This window comes from Pan paniscus, chromosome 15, assembly GCF_029289425.2.
Source record: "Pan paniscus chromosome 15, NHGRI_mPanPan1-v2.0_pri, whole genome shotgun sequence".
In the NCBI taxonomy this organism is placed as follows: domain Eukaryota; kingdom Metazoa; phylum Chordata; class Mammalia; order Primates; family Hominidae; genus Pan; species Pan paniscus.
Window position 1 is genome coordinate 55970901 of NC_073264.2, and position 20458 is coordinate 55991358.

At 41.2% G+C, this 20458-nt stretch overlaps 1 protein-coding gene and 1 pseudogene across 4 annotated transcripts in view; one reads left to right on the forward strand and one right to left on the reverse strand.

Annotated features, from left to right (window-relative positions):
• GCH1 (GTP cyclohydrolase 1) overlaps positions 1 to 20458 on the reverse strand; it is a 94432-nt gene that overhangs the window by 38693 nt on the left and 35281 nt on the right. For all 4 annotated transcript variants that reach the window (XR_010109810.1, XM_034937585.3, XM_008957051.4 and 1 more), the window contains exons 2-3: positions 15866 to 15975; positions 10232 to 10287 (exon numbers count right to left, since the gene is read on the reverse strand). Coding sequence is in view for 3 of the 4 variants with exons in the window: in XM_034937585.3 (XP_034793476.1) it covers positions 10232 to 10287; positions 15866 to 15975 (166 nt within the window). In the remaining variant the exon portion in view is untranslated. The remainder of the gene's footprint in view (positions 1 to 10231; positions 10288 to 15865; positions 15976 to 20458) is intronic.
• On the forward strand, positions 9766 to 9881 carry LOC112437115 (U6atac minor spliceosomal RNA; annotated as a pseudogene).

The window sequence follows — 20458 nt, forward strand, 5'->3', positions numbered from 1 at the left end:
CTTTTAGATAATCGATATTTCTTTCTGTGGCTGCTTTTATATTAACTATATTTTATAAGTATATGCTGCAATTTACTAAGTTTTAATCCAAGTAGGGATTTAATTTGACTTATTTGGAATTTATTAGGCTTTCTGAAGACCGATATTTTGCATGTGTTCTAGAAACTTTTTTAGCCATTATCTTCTCTAACATTGCATCTACCACATTGCCTCTGTTATCTCCAGGAATTTCAATTAAGGGCATATTATATCCTCCCAGTCTTCCATGTTTCTTAAATTCTCATTCATATTTTCTACCTGTCTTTGTGTTGCATTCAGCACAATTTCTTTAGACCTTTCTTCCCAATCACCGTATTTAATCTATGTCTAATCTATTTAATGAGTATATTGGACTTCAGTTTCATTTTTTTAATTTCTAAAAGTTATATTTCATCCTCTTCCCAATCTGCCTGGCTAATTCTGCAAGTTTCTTATCCCTTTGTCAATTTTTTTTTGTTTGTTTTTTGGCACGGAGTCTTGCTCTGTTGCCCAGGCTGGAGTGCAGCAGCACAATCTTAGCTCATTGGAACCTCCACCTCCCGCATTCAAGCAATTCTCTACCTCAGGTTCCCAAGTAGCTGCGATTACAGGTGCCTGCCACCACACCCAGCTAATTTTTGTATTTTTAGTAGAGACAGGGTTTCACCATGTTGGCCAGGCCGGTCTTGAACTCCTGACCTCATGATCCGCCTGCCTTGGCTTCCCAAAGAGCTGGGATTAAAGGTGTGAGCCACCGCGCCCGATCTCCTTTGTCAATTTTTTTATATATAAGTAGGTTCTTTTTTTTTTTTTTTTTTCCCCCCGAGACAGAGTCTCCCTCTTGTCACCTAGGCTGGAGTGCAATGGCACAATCTCAGCTCACTGCAACCTCTGCCTCCCAGGTTCAAGCATTTCTCCTGCCTCAGCCTCCCAAGTAGCTGGGATTAGCGGCACCCACCACCACATCCAGCTAATTTGTTTTTTTTTTTTAATTATTATTATACTTTAAGTTCTAGGGTACATGTGCACAACGTGCAGGTTTGTTACATATGTATGCAAGTGCCACGTTGGTGTGCTGCACTCGTTAACTCATCATTTACATTAGGTATATCTCCTAATGCTATCCCTCCCCGCTCCCCACGACAGGCCCCGGTGTGTGTTCCCTACCCTGTGTCCAAGTGTTCTCATTGTTCAATTGTCACCTATGAGTGAGAACATGCAGGGTTTGGTTTTCTGTCCTTGCGATAGTTTGCTCAGAATGATGGTTTCCAGCTTCATCCATGTCCCTACAAAGGACATGAACTCATCTTTTGTTATGGCTGCATAGTATTCCATGGTGTATAAGTGCCACATTTTCTTAATCCAGTCTATCACTGATGGACATTTGGGTTGGTTCCAAGTCTTTGCTATTGTGAATAGTGCCGCAATAAACATACGTGTGCATGTGCTGGAGGCATCACGCTACCTGACTTCAAACTATACTACAAGGCTACAGTAACCAAAACAGCATGGTACTGGTACCAAAACAGAGATATAGACCAATGGAACAGAACAGAGCCCTCAGAAATAATACCACACATCTACAGCCATCTGATCTTTGACAAACATGACAAAAACAAGAAATGGGGAAAACATAAATGGTGCTGGGAAAACTGCCTAGCCATAAGTAGAAAGCTGAAACTGGATCCCTTCCTTACACCTTATACAAAAATTAATTCCAGATGGATTAAACACTTAAATGTTAGACCTAAAACCATAAAAACCCTAGAAGAAAACCTAGACAATACCATTCAGGACATAGGCATGGGCAAGGACTTCATGACTAAAACACCAAAAGCAATGGCAACAAAAGCCAAAATTGACAAATGGGATCTAATTAAACTAAAGAGCTTCTGCACAGCAAAAGAAACTACCATCACAGTGAACAGGCAACCTACAGAATGGGAGAAAATTTTTATGATCTACCCATCTGACAAAGGGCTAATATCCAGAATCTACAAAGAACTTTAACAAATTTACAAGAAAAAATCAAACCACCCCATCAAAAAGTGCGTGAAGGATATGAACAGACACTTCTCAAAAGAAGACATTTATGCAGCCAACAGACACAAGAAAAAATGCTCATCATCACTGGCCATCATAGAAATGCAAATCAAAACCACCACAATGAGATACCATCTCACACCAGTTAGAATGGCAATCATTAAAAAGTCAGGAAACAACAGGTGCTGGAGAGGATGTGGAGAAATAGGAACACTTTTACACTGTTGGTGGGACTGTAAACTAGTTCAACCATTGTGGAAGATGGTGTGGCGATTCCTCAGGGATCTAGAACTAGAAATACCATTTGACCCAGCCATCCCATTACTGGGTATATAACCAAAGGATTATAAATCATGCTGCTATAAAGACACATGCACACGTATGTTTATTGCAGCACTACTCACAATAGTAATTTTTGTATTTTTAGTAGAGATGGTGTTTCACCATGTTGGCCAGGCTGGTCTCGAACTACTGACCTCAGGTGATCTGCCCACCTTGGCCTCCCAAAGTGCTGAGATTACAGGCGTGAGCCACTGCACCCAGCCTATTTTTTAATATATAGTAAGTCCTTGCTCAAGGTCGACAGGTTCTCGGAATCTATGACTTTACTAAAACACTGAGAACAAAACAAATTTTACCCTAGGCTAATTGATATAATAAGAATTAAGCTCCTACAGCATATTTCTGGTCACAAAAACGTCAACAAACTTCCAAATAAACACAAAAACACTTCTAATATTAAACACTAAAATAAATGTGAGCGATACATACATTTAAGAAAGATTAATGGAAAGATATTGATTTCCCCAATTATTCCAGTTCAAGGTCTCAAGTGGCTGGAGCTTTTCCCAGCAGTTCAGGGTACAAGGCAGGAACTGACCCTGGACAGGACACTATCCCATCACAGGGCACACACATCCACCTACTCGCACTCAGACTGGGACCACTCAGATCAGATACGCCAAATCACCTAACGTGTGCATCTTTGGGATGTGGGAGGAAACCGAAGCACCTGGAGAAAACTCACAGATGTGGGAGAAAACTCACAGATGTGGGAGAAAACATGCAAACTCCACACAGACAGTGGATCCCAGCAAGGAATTTTTTTTTCTCAATCATAATGAAATGACATTGAATGAAACAACATTATTCCAGGACTGTTATATGCCACTTTGCCTGAAGTCATTTCGCTTCAGGTTGCAGTCTCCAAGAACCCATCGACAACGTAAAGTGAGGACTTACTGTACTTGTTTTATATCCTATCTCTGATAATTCTACTATCTGCCCTCTTCCATCGTGTTTGTCTGACTCGACTCATGGTACTCCTTGGAACTTCATCTTTGGGTATCCTTTCAAGCCTGGATCAAAGTGCATCAGAGAACATGCACTAGTTTCTGCTAGCTGCCTGCAAGGATACCTCTATGGGGATGTTTTATTTATTTTTATTTATTTATTTTTGAGACAGAGTTTTTGCTCTTGCCCAGGCTGGAGTGCAATGGTGCGATCTCAGCTCACTGCAACCTCCACCTCCCGGGTTCAAGCAATTCTCCTGCCTCAGCCTCCTGAGTAGCTGGGACTACAGGCGTGTGCCACCATGCCCAGCTAATTTTTGTATTTTTAGTAGAGATGGGGTTTCACCATGCTGGTCAGGCTGGTCTCAAACTCCTGACCTCAGGTGACCCACCTGCCTTGGCCTCCCAAAGTGCTGAGATTATAGGCATGATCCACCATGCCTGGCCTTATGGGGTCGTTTGAAACTAAATTATTCCATTTGATTTTTTGAAGGCCACACAGGTAGTACTAATTCTGATCCCAAACTTTATGAATGTGTCTATGAGTTCCTTTTTCTTTTTCCTGCTCTTCCTAGAATAATGCTAATAGGTAAGTATCGTCCTTGATTTGGGATGGGAAAAGGGAGGACAGAATCCAGACTTTGGCTTTAGTGCTAATTCCAGTGGATTCTCACTAGAATTGCCTCATGCTTCCCCGAAAGTGTAAAATGTACATATGCATTATATCTTGATACGCTGTGCCAAGAGGGGCATTATTACAATCTAGTTCACCACACCCAGCATCAGTAGTTGTCAATTTTAATCTAAACCATTCTTACATTCTTGGACTAAACATCCCTGGGTCATGTTGAAAACAGTACTTCTATACTAGCCTGACATTTTAAGATTCTTACAACTACATTAATCAGTGAGATTTGCCTATCATTTTTTTTTAATGCTAGGCTTATCAAGCTTTGTTATCAAGAATAGGCAGCTTCATCAAATTAATTGACACTTCACAGGTTTCTCTACGCTCTTGAATTATTTATACACATGCAAAATTAGTGGTTACTTGAAAGCTTGAAAGAACACTTATAAAACTGACTGGGTCCAGGCACTTTCCCCCAAATCATTAATTTGACCTTTTCTAATGGTTATTAATGTATGCAGGCTTTCAAACTCTTGGTCCATTCCTTTCTCTCCCCATCTTTTTAAAAAACGTATTCATCAAGGTGTAAAGATTTATAAAGCATATTTTTAGTTACATATCGTCTCATTCCTAGATTTCAGACTCCCCAGCAATCTATGATACAAGATTTTCAACTTGCAGATTTGTGATTTCTGTTCTTTGGCTTTTTCTAAATTATTCTAAATAAGGAGTTTGGACTTTATCTGAAAAGCTGTGGTGAGCCACCAAAGGAGCAGCATGATCCAATCCACACTTTAGAAAGAACATCCCAGCAGCTCATGAGGGCGAACTGAAGGACCCTCAGAGATGAGAGGCAGGGAGGAGGCAGGAGCTTAACATTCCCTCCAGGAGGAAGATAAGAAAGGCCCAGCAAAGACCTGCAGCAGGGAGGGCAGGAAGGCAGGAAGTGGGGGTGCTGCACCTGCCGGGCAGTGAGCACACACAGCAGTGGATGGGTTCTGCCTCACTCCTCACCCCAAAATACACTCCAGATGGAGCAAAGATTTAAATATAATAATGTGGCCATACAAGTACCAAAAAAAAAAAAAAGAAGTTTGTGAACTACAGAAAAGTTTTAAACTTCTTTATGGAAATATAATACTATAAAGCAAAATCAAAAGACAAATGACGAGCTGGGAAGCATTGTCTGTAGCACCTGACCTGACTGCTTTAACATTCAGAGCTTGTGCAAACCAAGAATAAAAAGACAAATAACTCAGTGGAAAAATTAATACTGGAGCTAAGAACAGGAAGTGTCTGAATAGATTCAACCTCGCTCTATTAAGGAAATGCAAATTAAAATAGATACTATTTTTTACTTATCAGTTTGGCAAAGATTTAAAAGTGTGATGAAAAGTGTGTTGGCCGAAGTGTGGAGAAACATACACCACCCCTTACCTATGTATCTATTTATTAGAGTATAAACTGGCATGGTCTCTTTGGAGAGCAATTTCATAATATCAAAAATTCGGCTACCCTTTACCCATCAAGTTCCATACTAGTAATTTATACTTCAGATAGATTCAAAGCACACAAAGATAATAAAATTTGTTCACCAGGGTACTTTTTTACTTTTTGGCAAGTCTCAAACTGCAAACTGTACTTATCTATAGCAAATACTGGTTAAATGAATTGTATTAATCAAAGAAATATTAGGTAGCTATGAAAAGAAACTTGGACTTTTTGGACTAAAAGATGTCCAAAGAACTTCAAGGTATTTTAAATTTTTAAAAAGCTGGCCAGGGCCGGGCGCGGTGGCTCACTCCCGTAATCCCAGCACTTTGGGAGGCTGGGGCGAGCAGATCACCTGAGGTTAGGAGTTCAAGACCAGTCTTGCCAACATGTTGAAACCCCATCTCTACTAAAAATACAAAAATTAGCTATGCGTGGTGGTACACGCCTGTAATCCCAGCTACTCAGGAGGCTGAGGCAGGAGAATCGCTTGAACCCAGGAGGTGGAGGCTGCAGTGAGCCCAGATTGTGCCACTGCACTCCAGCCTGGGCGACAGAGAAAGACCCTGTCTCAAAAAAAAAAAAAAAAAAATAGCTGGCCGGGTGCAGTGACTCATGCCTGTAATCCCAGCATTTGGGAGGCCAAGGCAGGCTGATCACTTGAGGCCAGGAGTTCGAGGCCAGCTTGGCCAACATGGAGAAACCCTGTCTTTACTGAAAATACAAAAATTAGCCAGGCATGGTGGTGCACATCAGTAATCCCAGCTACTGGGGAGGCTGAGGCAGGAGAATCACTTGAACCCAGGAGGCAGAGGTTGCAGTGAGCCGAAATCGCACCACTGCACTCCAGCCTGGCCGACAAAGCAAGACTCCATCTCAAAAAAACACCAAATAAAATAAAATTTAAAAAAGCAAGTTGTAGTACAGAATATAAGATATGATCTTATGTTTGTGCTTGCATAAATATTTTCCAGAAGGATAGTGAAAGAAATCTCTAGTTCTAACTATGGGGAATGAAAATAGGTAAGAAAAGTTTTCACTTTATTCACTCATTTGTATTTAAATGGTATGTTGCTTTTATAGTCAAAAAAGAAAAAAAAAATACTGCTCCCTCTGTAATCTAATACTCACCTCACTTACTCTTACTTCCATCAGTCAATCTGGTTCCCATTCACTGGAATAGGCCTTGCTCCTACCCTCTGACTGGTCTTTGCTCATGCATTAACTATACCTAAAGAAACTTCTCCCCCATTTAGAATTCTGCTCATCCCTCCACCTCCAGGTCTATTCACCTGCCAGGCCACAGCCATCATGGCTCCTCTGAACTTGGAGCTACAGCAGGCATTTCCATGGCACTTGCAGTCTTGCCCTGTGCACTCTCCTTGAGGGTGGCTGCCACGTCCTGCTTCTTTAGCCTCCACAGTAGCTGGCACAGTGCCCACCCAACAGGTCAGCCATGGCTACCTGAGATACTACAACTCTAAATTCAAGATTTCACACATTCACTCAATTATTTATTTATTTATTTATTTATTTATTTATTTTTGGTGACACAGAGTCTTGCTCTGTCACGAGACTGGAGTGCAGTGGTGAAATCTCGGCTCACTGCAACCTCCGCTTCCCAGGTTCAAGCGATTCTTCCATCTCAGCCTCCGAAGTAGCTGGGATTACAGGCGCATGCTACCATGCCCTGCTAATTTTGGTATTTTTAGTAAAGATGGGGTTTCACCATGTTGGCCAGGCTGGTCTAGAACTCCTGACCTCAAGTGATCTGCCCACCTCGGCCTCCCAAAGTGCTGGGATTACAGGCATGAGCCACCTCACCCAGCCAAGGCTCAGTTATTTCTAAGGGAAGAAAATGAATACATGTTCAATGGCTTTTCAGCAACAAAAGAAAGTTCTATTCAAACTAAGTTTATTCTAGAATTCTACTAGAGTTGAGCCAGATCAACTCACTTCTGGCATTTTCTTGTTACTTAAGGCTTTACTGCTTGATATTTGACTTCACTGGCACTGAAAGGTCATTCACTTAAAGGCAAGCATATAACAAACTTCACATACAAGATTAAAATGAGCAGTGAAGTTTTGCTAAGACATTCAGCTTTTATTCCTCTTCATTCTCTAAATATTCTTACTTCTTATAAGGAATAAGTAGTTGGATAAAATCTTAGTCTTCTTTTCTATTTAATAGACTCTTTATTCAAATTTTTTGCAAAGTATTTGAAAGCAACATACACTTGGTTCTTTGGCTTAATGTTCCATTTTATTCTTAAATTTTAATCCTATTAGTCTAAGGACAAATCCCCATGCTAATAATCAACTCCTTTGTATTGTTTCATAAAAGCTTAATTATTTGAGATCTTTTCCTTTCACTTGGAAAGGAAATAACTAAGATTATTTCCTTCTACCACCAGGTTGCCATTTATTGTATGATCTCACTGAATCACTCAAGAGTCCATTTCCCATAAAGTGTTAATCATGATCAACAGTTGGTTTTTCAGAGAAGGCTGTTACATTAAGACCAAGGCCTAATGTGATCTGCCAAGCTTTTTTACACTATGAAACTATCCATTACACCTTTCACATATGGACAGTCTGTTATAGGCATCAGCAGTGCCGGAATTTCTATATGGGCAAGGTATAGGGTTAGCAATCTTGCTGACAGGGAGGCCCAGGGGACTAGGCCTACAGCTATGTTTGCACAGTAAGCATGCTGATTTTACTTAGACTGTATATTATAAAACCATAAGAATAACCAATTTTAGTAAAGATACTTTTACTCACAGTTGACATGAAATTGGTTTAATACATCATTAGTTGAGAGTAAGTTACTGGGAAAGGAGTTGTGAATAAAAATTATAGTAAGATTAATTACTCCTAATCACTACCAACACACTTTTTCTCAGCAACTTTTCAGCACTGCCACCAGGGATGGATCACACGCAAGCAGCCAGAATGTTTCTGGATTTGTGCTAAGAGCCTTATTCCAGTGAAGCAATTACAGCTATGATATAATATTCTTTCATGGTGCCAAGCAGCCCTATCTAATAGCAAAATAGCTGAGCAGGAATGAGGTCAGAAACTGGGGAAGTTAAATTTGTCTCTTCTACCCACTTTCTTATTGATCCCCAGAGGAAATGAATGAGAAAGTGGAAGTGAAAACAAAGTAACAGGAACAACTTTAGAGGGCAGGTGTCAGGTTGCTGGGGTAGTTTTTTTTTTACAGATTCCAACACAGAATTGAGAAATATCAGGACCACCATTTCACAACTGTGTTAAATCCCAGGGCCTGCATAAAGAAACAGGAACACATCAGAGCCACAGCGCAGTCAACTGGTCACAGAGACTCATTTATTCCTCTTCTTTTATTTTTATTTTTTTGAGATAGGGTCTTACTCCATCGCCCAGGCTGGAGTGCAGTGGCACAATCTCGGCTCACTGCAAGCTCTGCCTCCCGGGTTCAAGCAATTCTCCTGCCTCAGCCTCCTGATTAGCTAGGATTACAGGTGTGCACCACCACGCCCAGCTAATTTTTGTATTTTTAGTAGAGATGGGGTTTCACCATGTTGGTGAGGCTGGTCTCAAACTCCTGACCTCAAGTGATCCGCCCGCCTCAGCCTCCCAAAGTGCTGGGATTACAGGTGTGAAAGACGGCACCCGGCCGAGACTCATTTATTTCAATTATGATATGGTCACTGTAACCTCAAGTTATTCAAACTTAGCTTGATTATTTTTGAAAAAAAAAAAGAGTAGGAACACTTTACCCGACCCCTTCCATCTTGTTCTTAAATTTCTCTCTCTCTCCACACACACACACACCTCCCAGTATTTCCTCCATCACCCAAAATTCACTAACTTTATACGAAGAAACAACAAGGATATTTAAGGGCAATAAAATATTGGTGGCTGGGGCCTACCAGAGATATCTGAACACAAACCCCCATGTTGACTTCCAGTTAAACACAGATGAACGTGTATGTACATCACCTCTCCTAAAACCCAAATAAAAAAGGCAGTAAGGGAATTTTTTAGGGCATGAACCCACAGGATAAAGAACAGAAAAGAAGATTGTAGCAGGAAAGAGAAATGAGAGCGAGGAGCGTGAACACTGTATCAGAATAAAGCTGTGCAAAGCCAAGGCAGGCAGTCTTGTGTTTGCAGAAACAAAGAACCTAGACATGAACGGACTGGCCTGCAGGACCCCTGAGATATGCCTGGAGGCATCCAGTGCAGAGCAAGGCAGGGTTGAGGCTGGGGATCCCACAGGGAAGTTTCATTACAAGTCTGAAAGCAGTGTTGTATGAAAGGAAAGAAGGTGAGCACTCCCCTTGACAAGGATAGAAGAGTCCTCAGGCCTGACAACAAGTCTGACAGCAGAGCACTGCAGCTAGACCCCTGCCCAGCTTCTTCCCCAACCCCTCACTGTTAGCTAAACCCCCCTTAAAGGATGGGGCTGGACTGAAGGTAAGCTCAGGACCTCTCCAGTCAGAGAAGGCTCTGCAGAGAAAGAGGTGGGCTGAGACTTCCAGGATGTATGTATCTGTGGAAGAAAGGGTGGGAAGTGGAAGAGGAAGCAGGCAGTAGGGGACGAGAAGGAAGGGGCATCTGTGTTTCAGACCCTCGAAGTCTTTAAGTTGCAATATGACTTCCAAGTTAGATCCATACAGGTAAAGAGAGAAAGCCTGATGAGATAGATTCTCAGCAGATGAGGGCAGGTCCTATAAACCTGTATTCTTGTTCACTGCACAGTCACACTTACCTCGCAAGTTTGCTGAGGCCAAGGACTTGCTTGTTAGGAAGATAACCAATATGGACCTTCAGAGAAGAGACGGAAATCATTAGCTGAGTGAAAATACAGTGCCTTCTTTGTGACAAAATAAGGAAATATAGAAATAATATAGTACACTTTTATGTAATTTATCACGACAATGTATTACCTTGAAAACATCTGGAACTGTTAAGACTTAGAAAATGAAACATTTATATATGTATTTTTAAAATTACATCAATGCAGTAAAAGCAAAATATGTAAGTATGAGTCTATTAATCAAATAACAAACTTGTACAGTTGTCCGTTAGTACATGCGGGAGATTGCTTCCAGGACCCCCGTGTATACCCAAATCCTGCATACTCAAGTCCCGCAGTTGGCCCTGCAGAACCTGCATATATGAAAAGTTGCCCCTCCATCTATACAGGTTTTGGATCCTGCAAATACTGTAGAATTTTTGATCAGTGTTTGCTTGAAAAAGAGCCATGTCTAAGTGGACCCATGCAGTTCAAATTCATGTTGTTCAAGAGTCAATTGCATGGCCCTGACACTTACCTGTGAAGTTGAACTCTTGACACAAATCTGAAAGTTTCTTCTTTATGGAGGAGAAACATTCTCAAGGAAAGGCAAATGATCTCATAGCAACATTAAAATGTATACAGGAAAGCCTCCTTTAAATGGCAAAAACTGTAAGCATAAGTATTGCCATTCCACACATCACAGCAGCCTTAAGATCCCACCGCACAGCCTTAAGATCCCACCGCAAAGCCCTGCAGCACAGAAGGTCTCCACACCCTTTTGTGCTTGGCTTCCTGGTTTCTAAGCTGCTAGAGAGTGCACCATCTTCCTTTTTTTTTTTTTTTGAGATGGAGTCTCACTCTGTCGCCCAGGCTGGAGCACAGTGGCCCAATCTTGGCTCACTGCAAGCTCCGCCTCCAAGGTTCAAGCAATTCCCCTGCCTTAGCCTCCTGAGTAGCCGGGACTACAGGCGCCTGCCACCACACCCAGCTAATTTTTTGTATTTTTAGTAGAGATGGGGTTTCACCGTGTTAGCCAGGATGGTTTCGATCTCCTGACCTTGTGATCTGCCCGCCTCGGCCTCCCAAAGTGTTGGGATTACAGGCGTGAGCCACCACCCCCGGCCCCATCTTCCTAACTGGAGAAAAAGGGCACTGCTGCCACCATGGCTTGGCAAGAACCTGCACCCTAAGAACTAAGTTTTAAAGGACCCAATATACAGCCAGGCCATTCATGTTATCTTAAATGGCACCAATTAATATCAAATATAAAAGTTACTCTTTTTGGGCCAAATACTACATACGAAAAACACTAGTTCTCTGAAAAGATTAATAGAGTAAATGGTCACTTGTAGGCAATTAATTAACCGAATATAAAATTAGAGACTCAACGGCATCATGGTTTGCTAACACTGTTTTCATTGTTCACTTACTATTTACATAATTGATCTAGTAGTACTTAGTGATTTTTTTCCCCATCCATTGGCACTATGCTTTAGGAATTTGAGAAGTCCACCTCATTGCCTTCCTGGTTGGCAGGAGGAAAAAGTAAAATAGCACCTGAACATTGAGGATTTCAAAGAAAAATTAGAGAGTTAAAACTTTCCCATGAACCAAGGTCTTCTATGCTGTCTGAAATTTTTACATTTCCATGCAGACACAGAATTTGTTCATTGTTTATACTATTTTTGGTCTTAAGATCCTAGGTAATTTAAATGTCCATTTCACAAAATCACTAAATAGGCCAGGAGTGGTGGCTCACACCTGTAATTCCAACATTTTGGGTGGATTGCCTGAGGTCAGGAGTTCAAGACCAGCCTGGCCAACATGGTGAGACCCCATCTCTACTAAAAATACAAAAATTAGCCAGGCGTGGTGGCGGGTGCCTGTAATCCCAGCTATTCGAGAGGCTGAAGCAGAAGAATTGCTTGAACCTGGGAGGCGGAGGTTGCAGTGAGCCGAGATCGCACCACTGCACTCCAGCCTAGGCAACAAGAGCAAAACTGTCTCAAAAAAAAAAAAAAATCACTAAATAATATACTTTTAAAACAAAGGTAGCAAAAACACAAACACTGAGGAAGTAATAGCAGAAAGTAACAGGATAAAATGGTGACAGGCTGAGTACAGAATCAGTGCCTTGGATCTGGCTGCAGCCAAGCCACTAACTCTCTCTATCCTCTTGAACAAGTCATAGGCTTTCTGTGTCTAATTTGCTCACCAATAGATTCCCTTTCAAAGATTCCTTCATTATTAATTGCAGGATTTCCAGATACGATATGGCTTCTGATGTGATGTATCTGGGTTTTCTGATTGCTTTCTCTTCTTTTCTTTTTAGAGACAAGGTCTTGTTCTGTCACCCAGGTTGGGGTACAGTGGCATGATCATAGTTCACTAACCTGAAACTCCTGAGCTCAATCTTCCTGCCTCAGACTCCCAAAAAGTAGCTAGGACTGCAGGTATGCACCCACCATGCCCAATTAATTAAAAAAAAAAATTTATTTTGTGGTAGAGACAGTCTCACTTGCTGGTCTTGAACTATTGACCTGAAGCTATCCTCCCACCATGACTTCCCAAGTCGCTGGGATTACAGGCATGAGCCACCTCACTCGGCCCTGATGTGATATAATATGAAGTCTTCAGCACCCTTATGAAGCACTACTTTTTTTTTTTTTTTTTTTTGACACGGATTCACTCTCTTGCCAGGCTGGAGTGCAGTGGTGTGATCTCGGCTCACTGCAGCCTCGACCTCCTGGGTTCAAGCGATTCTCCAACCTCACCCTCCCGAGTAGCTGAGACCACAGGTGCATGCCACCATACTAGCTAATTTTTGCTTGTTTTTTTGTTTGTCTGTTTGGTTGATTGCTTTTCGTTTTTTTTTTTTTTTTGGTTGGTTTTTTTTTTTTTGGTAGAGACAGGGTTTTACCATGTTGCCTAGGCTGGTCTCAATCTCCTGAGCTCAAAGCGATACATCCACCACCTGCCTTGGCCTCCCAAAGTGCTGAGATTACTGACGTAAGCCACCGTGCCCAGCCCTTACGAACTACTTTTATCAGAAATGTTTAAGCCCTAGTCTTATGAAACTTTAGATCTAATCTAGTTTATAGGAAATCCAGAGGCTGAAGGAAACAAATCTGGAAGGTGGGGCACTCTGCTGAACAGCTGGCCTATTTTCTTTTCAGTAGAGAATGTTATGGGTGGGAGCACTATTTTAGAACAAAAGGGACTTAACAGGTATAACCAAATGCAATGTAAATACAAATGTGTGACTCTCCATTGGATTCCTGTTTAAACAAACCAAGAGTAAACATTTGAGACAAGGAGAAATTTAAATATGAATTCGTTATTAGACACTATTTAAGAATTATTGTTAATTTTGTGATAGTGCTACTGTGGATAAGTAAGAAAATATTTTAGGGCCAGGCGCGGTGGCTCACGCCTGTAATCCCAGCACTTTGGGAGGCCAAGGCGGGCGGACCACGAGGTCAGGAGATCAAGACCATCCTGGCTAACACCGTGAAACCCCTTCTCTACTAAAAATACAACAACAAAATTAGCCAGCATGGTGGCAGGCACCTGTAGTCCCAGCTACTCAGGAGGCTGAGGTGAGAGAATGGCGTAAACCCGGGAGGTGGAGCTTGCAGTGAGCCGAGATCACGCCACTGCAATCTAGCCTGGGCGACAGAGCGAGACTCCGTCTCAAAAAAAAAAAAAAAAAAAAAAAAAAGCATGCACATGTACTCCAAAAAAGTATTGACAGCAGTATTGTTTGTAATAGCAAAAAAAAAAAAAAAAAAAAGAGGCAACAATACAAAGGTCCACCAAGAGCAGAATAGATAAATTGTGGTATATTTGTACAATGGAATAAGATATAACAATGAAAATAAACTACAATGACAGGCAATGACATCAATGAATCCGACTATGTAGAACAAGAGAGGCCAGACACAAAGAGTACATATCGTAGAATCTTTCCACTTACATATAGTTGAAAAACAAGAAAACGAATTCATAGGGTTGTAAGTTGATAAACTGATACAAAGGATGGATTAGGGATTAAGAAGAGAAAAGAAATGAGGTGAGCTTCCAGGATGCTACACATATTGTAGTTGTGGGGGTTTCGTTGTTGTTTGTTTGTTTGTTTGTTTTTTTGACAGGGTCTGGCAGTCTGGCTCTGTTGCCCAGGCTAGGATATAGTGGCGCAATCTTGGCTCACTGCAACCCCTGCCTCTTGGACTCAAGCCATCCTCCCACCTCAGCCTCCCGAGAAGCTGGCAGTACAGGCATGCACCACCATGCCCAGGTAATTTTTATTTTTATCTTGGTAGAGATGGGGTCTCACCATGTTGCCCAGGCTGGTCTTGAACTCCTGGGTTCAAGCAATCCACCTACCTCAGCCTTCCAAAGTGCTGGGATTACAGGCATGAACCACCGTGCCAGCCTATTCTAGTTCTTGATCTCTGAAGTGGTAAGGAACACCCTTAAGTTTTATGCATTTTCTATCTATATATTATTTCCATAAAAAAGTGAAAAGATACAATACTTTAACAAAGACAAAAATGAAGCAAAGGTTAACACTTTAACTTTAGTTGATGGGTATATAAGTATTCATAACACTGCTTCTTGTAAGTCTTCCGTTTAAAGATTATTAATAAAGAGTCAAAATTAAATAAAATTATGATGGGGGTAGGGAAATGGGACAACTCTTTGTTCTATACCACATGTTCTTAAAGGTATGTTAAGTAGTCATTCCTAGACAACATCTAATAACTAACTCAGATTTAAATTCCTCCAATTGTCTCAAATGTTTTACTTTTGGTTTGTTTAAACAGGAATCCAATGGAGAGTCACACATTTGTATTTACACTGCATTTGGTTATACCTCTTAAATCCCTTTTGTTCTAAAATAGTGCTCCCACCCATAATATTCTCTATTGAAAAGAGAATAGGCCAGCTGTTCAGCAGAGTGCCCCACCTTCTGGATTTGTTCCATTCAGCCTCTGGATTTCCTGTAAACTAGATTAGATCTAAAGTTTCATAAGACTAGGAGTAAACATTTCTGACAAAAGAAATTCACAGAGGTGCTGAGGAATCTAATGCATTAGATTCACTTTTCCTAATATAGAAAGGAATGGAAACAAATCCACAAATACCATAACCTCTGTCACAAGAAATTCTGCAATTATTGTTGCTCATGACATGCCATACATACATATCTATCTTGGATCAAACATTATTCAAGTTAAAATAAAGGGCATCTCTAGATTGGGATGCTAATAATAAATAAATAAAGGGTAAAGGTTTTCAGAGCCTGTAGTAGCTACAAAAAAAAAAAAAAAAAGAGAGAGAGATGCTACTTAAACCTCATAATTTTAACCTATGAACCTGGTATTTAACATGAAAGGCTTATCCTGAGAGCCTTCTGCTACTTTGGTTTTGTTTTTTAAGTTTCAAGTTATTAGTCAGGTTAATAAAGAATAACCATATATGTATAATTGTAAATACCTGGGATATCAGCAATTGGCAGCTAAAAATTTTAAATATAATTATTCTAATTGAAAAACTTTCACTATGTTTTAAATTGCTGGGAAACAACAAAGAGAACCTTACCTTTCCAACAAATGGAACCAAGTGATGCTCACACATGGAAAACATGTCTATGTCCTTCACGATCACCATCTCATCATGATCTTCATCAAATATAGCATCGTTTAGGACATCTGAAATCAGAGGCTTGCTTTAGTAACATGTCCAATTTTATAGAAAGGTAGAATTATGGATAAACATGAATAGACAGTCAACATAAACGAACGTTAATCCTCCCTAAAATATTAAGGGAATACAAATTAAAACTAGATATTTTTCCTTATCAAAGTAGCAAAGTCCTTTTCTGTAAGTGACATTTAAAAATCCTTGATACAGTGTTACATGAAAAATGCAGGATTATGAACATATTTGCAGTACGGAAGAGGAAGGAGAACGGAGGGAGGAAAGGAAAAATTATACCAAAATAAAACAGTGGCTATTTCTGGCAGTAGAAATGGGCCACTTTCACTTTCTTCCTTACATTTTCTTCTACTTTATATTTTGTCTATAATCAATATGTAGAAAACCATATCTGAGAAAAAGACTAATCCTTAGCCCTCTGACTTCTGAGGCCAGATCCAGACACCTGTAAACTTGACCTCTATTATCAATTCCCCAAGTAATTTTCTACATTTTTAAAGTGTTCTATATATTGTAGGCTAGCATCAGACTTATTCTAAACAGTTGCCTTCCTAAGGAAATAAATCCTACAGTTTGTGTGTATATGCCTCTCTGGGAAGGCTTTGGAAGATAAGCAGTGTCTTGTTTAAGCTGTGGACCCTGGCACTTCCAGCCAGACATACAATAGACATTAAAAAAAAAAAAGCTTTATTTTTAAAAATTGCACTGACTTATCCTCAACTATGCTATGTGCAAAAGAAAAGATTAATCAGATGATGCCTGAGAGCACTCTGAGCTTCCTAACATTCAGTGACTGCAAGAACATCCTGTCCTGGATGCTGAAGAGGGATAGAGGGAAACAAGCCACATTCCCCACCAATCATAATATAGCCAAGCTATTGATAATAGGCAGGTACCCAAACAACATTGTAGATAAATGCCATATGACATGGAAACTTCTTCAGCTATATTGTCAAATGAGAAAAGAAGCTACAAAGAAATACAGTAGGATTTCATTTTCGGAAAATAAATATAGACATAGAAAAAAACTGTACTGATACCTAGACAGCTTGGCAGACTAGATATAACAAGACACATAGCTGAGTAATTTCAAGGATTTGGGGGATATGCAATATACATAATAGAATTAGACAGAGAAGGGAAGGGATGTATTAGAGCTTTGCACCTGCAGCTCTTTCCCCTCAGAAAGGCAGGCGGCTGAGTGAGTCACAGGAAGATGGACAAATGTCCACCCACACTGCCTGACCTTCAGTGGCTCCACTGCTACTAGAATAGGGGGCTCACAGAGACCAAGTCATCACGTAAACCACAGTTATTACCCCAAGTCAGGCTATTCAGAGATACATTTGACTGTGTCATAGAAAAGTCATTAGTGTGGTCAAGAAAGGCGAACGTGGCAGGGTTAGACACATACAGACAAACACAGACACCCCTGGTAGAAGTGGCTGATAACATCCCAGGAGAAAATGGCGCAGTGTCACTCACTGAGTGTTTCTTCTACCACAGCACTTTTCTATGCTGAATATTCTGCCCTACCTTCAGTCATATTTCTGAAAAGAAGACCAAAAATAGACCCTTAATGTTTCCAAAAGTTTCTTGGATTTCTCCCCAAGATTTTAATATGGTATGATTGCCACATATAGCTTACTAAAATCTTTAGTCACACAAGATATATTCCTGGAAGGAAAAACAAACCAAAAAAATGTCTTAAAGAAAAAACAAGAGAGAAGCATTAAATATAGGAAGCATTTGTTTTCTCTGGCAAAGAATGAGAGCGTCCCCATCCTAAGCTCTGACGACAACCATATGGCCCATGTTAAAGTCAGCCCTTCAACTCAGGCGAAGTGAAGAGCTGGCTCCAGGCTGGGTGCAGTGGCTCACGCCTGTAATCCCAGCACTCTGGGAGGCAGAGGTAGGTGGATCACCTGAGGTCAGGTGTTTGAGACCAGCCTGGCCAACATGGTCAAACCCTGTCTCTACTGAAAATACAAAAATAAGCCAGGCGTGGTGGTGCATGCCTGTAGTCCCAGCTACTCGGGGGGCTGAGACAGGAGAATTGCTTGAACCCGGGATGTGGAGGCTGCAGTGAGCCGAGATCATGTCACTGCACTCTAGCCTGGGCAAGAGAGAACAAGACTCCATCTCAAAAAAAAAAAAAAAGATCTGGCTCCATCACTTACTAGTTATTAGGCCTTGGGCAAGGTACTCTGTACCTCAGTCTTCTCGGCTATAAAATGAGCATAAAGTGCCTGCTTCACAGGGTGTCATGAGGATTAAATGGGCACATGTGTTTAGAACTATGCAGGCGGAGCAAGTGCTAGTTATTGTTATTACTATTATTATTACAATTAAGATTGAGGGAGCTGCAAAGCTATGTATCTCCCATGCATATTGAGGTACATCAAAATTTAAAAAGCAATAATTTGCCTTAACAGAGTACAGAAAAGGAAAAATAGTAACTTAGTGGAGAAACCTGGCAGAGGCTACCTTAACCAAATGATCAAGGTTAACTTTGCCAGTAACAGGACATACTGACATCAGGTAGCTCCTGATAGGACACCATGAGAAGGGCACATCACCTCTGCAGTATTCTTCCCAAAAATCCATAACTGCAGCCTAATCATCAGACAAATCTAGGGACACAAAATATCTAAACAAGTACTCTTAGAAAGCATCAGGCCAGGCACAGTGGCTCACACCTGTAATCCCAGCACTTTGGTAGGGCAAGGTGGGAGGATCACTTGAGCCCAGCATTCTGAGACCAGCCTAGGTAACACTGCAATATCCCATCTCCACAAAAAATAAGAAAAAAATTAGCCAGGCACGGCAGCACACTCCTATAGTCATAGCTATTCAGGAGGCTAAGGCAGGAGGATCACTTAAGCCCAGGAGTTCAATGCTACAATGAGCTATGATTGCACCACTCCACTCCAACTAGAGTGACAGGGCAAGATCCTGTCTCTATTTTTTAAGTGTTTAAAAATTAAAAAAAAAAATTAAGGCATCAAAGTCATGAAAGACACAGAAAGACTAAGGAATTGTCAGATTGTAGGAGACTAGAGAAATGACAATGAAAATCTGAATAAAGTCTGTAGTTTAAATAATAGTATTGTACCAATATTACTTTTAAAAATAAAGTATATTTTTATTATTTTTTCTTTTTTTGAGACAGAGTCTTGCTCTGTCGCCCAGGCTGGAGTGCAGTGGCATGATCTCGGCTCACTGCAAGCTCTGCCTCCCGGGTTCACACCATTCTCCTGCCTCAGCCTCCTGAGTAGCTGGGACTACAGGCGTCTGCCACCACGCCCAGCTAATTTTTTGTATTTTTAGTAGAGATGGGGTTTCACCATGCCAGCCAGGATGGTCTCGATCTCCTGACCTCGTGATCCACCCGCCTCGGCCTCCCAAAGTGCTGGGATTACGGGCGTGAGCCACCGTACCTGGCCTTATTATTATTATTATTACTTTAGAGATGGGATCTTGCTATATTGCTCAAGCTAGTCTTAAACTCCGCGGCTCAAGCCATCCTCCCACCTTGGTCTCCCAAGTAGCTGGGACTACAGGCATGCACCACTGCCTGTAGCTCCAATATTAATTTCTTTTTTTGTTTGTTTTTTTTTTTGAGATGGAGTCTCACTCTGTCACCCAGGCTGGAGTGCAATGGCGTGGTCTCAGCTCACTGCAAACTTCGCCTCCCGGGTTCAAGCGATTCTCCTGCCTCAGTCTCCCAAGTAGCTGGGACTACAGGCACGTGCCACCAAACTCAGCTAATTTTTTTGTATTTTTAGTAGAGACGGGGTTTCACTATGTTGGCCAGGCTGGTCTCGAACTCCTGACCTCGTGATCTGCCAGCCTTGGCCCCCCAAAGTGCTGAGATTACAGGTGTGAGCCACCATGCCCAGCCAGTATTAATTTCTTAAATGTTGATAATTGTACCATGGCCATGTGAGATGTTAAACATCAGGAGAAACTGGGGAAAGGATATATGAAAACTCTCTCTACTATCTTTATAATTATTCTGTAAGTCAGTCTAAAATTGTTTCAAAATAAAAACTTTCTTTTTGAAACGAAGTTTTGCCCTTGTTGCCCAGGCTGGAGTGCAATGGCACAATCTCAGCTCACTGCAACCTCTGCCTCCCAGGTTCAAGTAATTCTCCTGCCTCAGCCTCCTGAGTAGCTGGGATTATAGACACATGCCACCACGCCCAGCTAATTTTGTATTTTTAGTAGGGATCGGGTTTCTCCATGTTGGTCAGGCTGGTCTGGAACTCCCGACCTCAGGTGATCCACCTGCCTCAGCCTCCCAAAGTGCTGGGATTACAGGCATGAGCCACCGTGCCTGGCCCAATAAAAAGTTTTCTAAAAAGCAAAAGGACAATGTCCCTCAACTGGAACATATAAACAATGGAGTACACTCAGCAAGAAGACGGAATGAATTACTGATACATGTAATAACATGGTTTGAGTCTCCAAAGT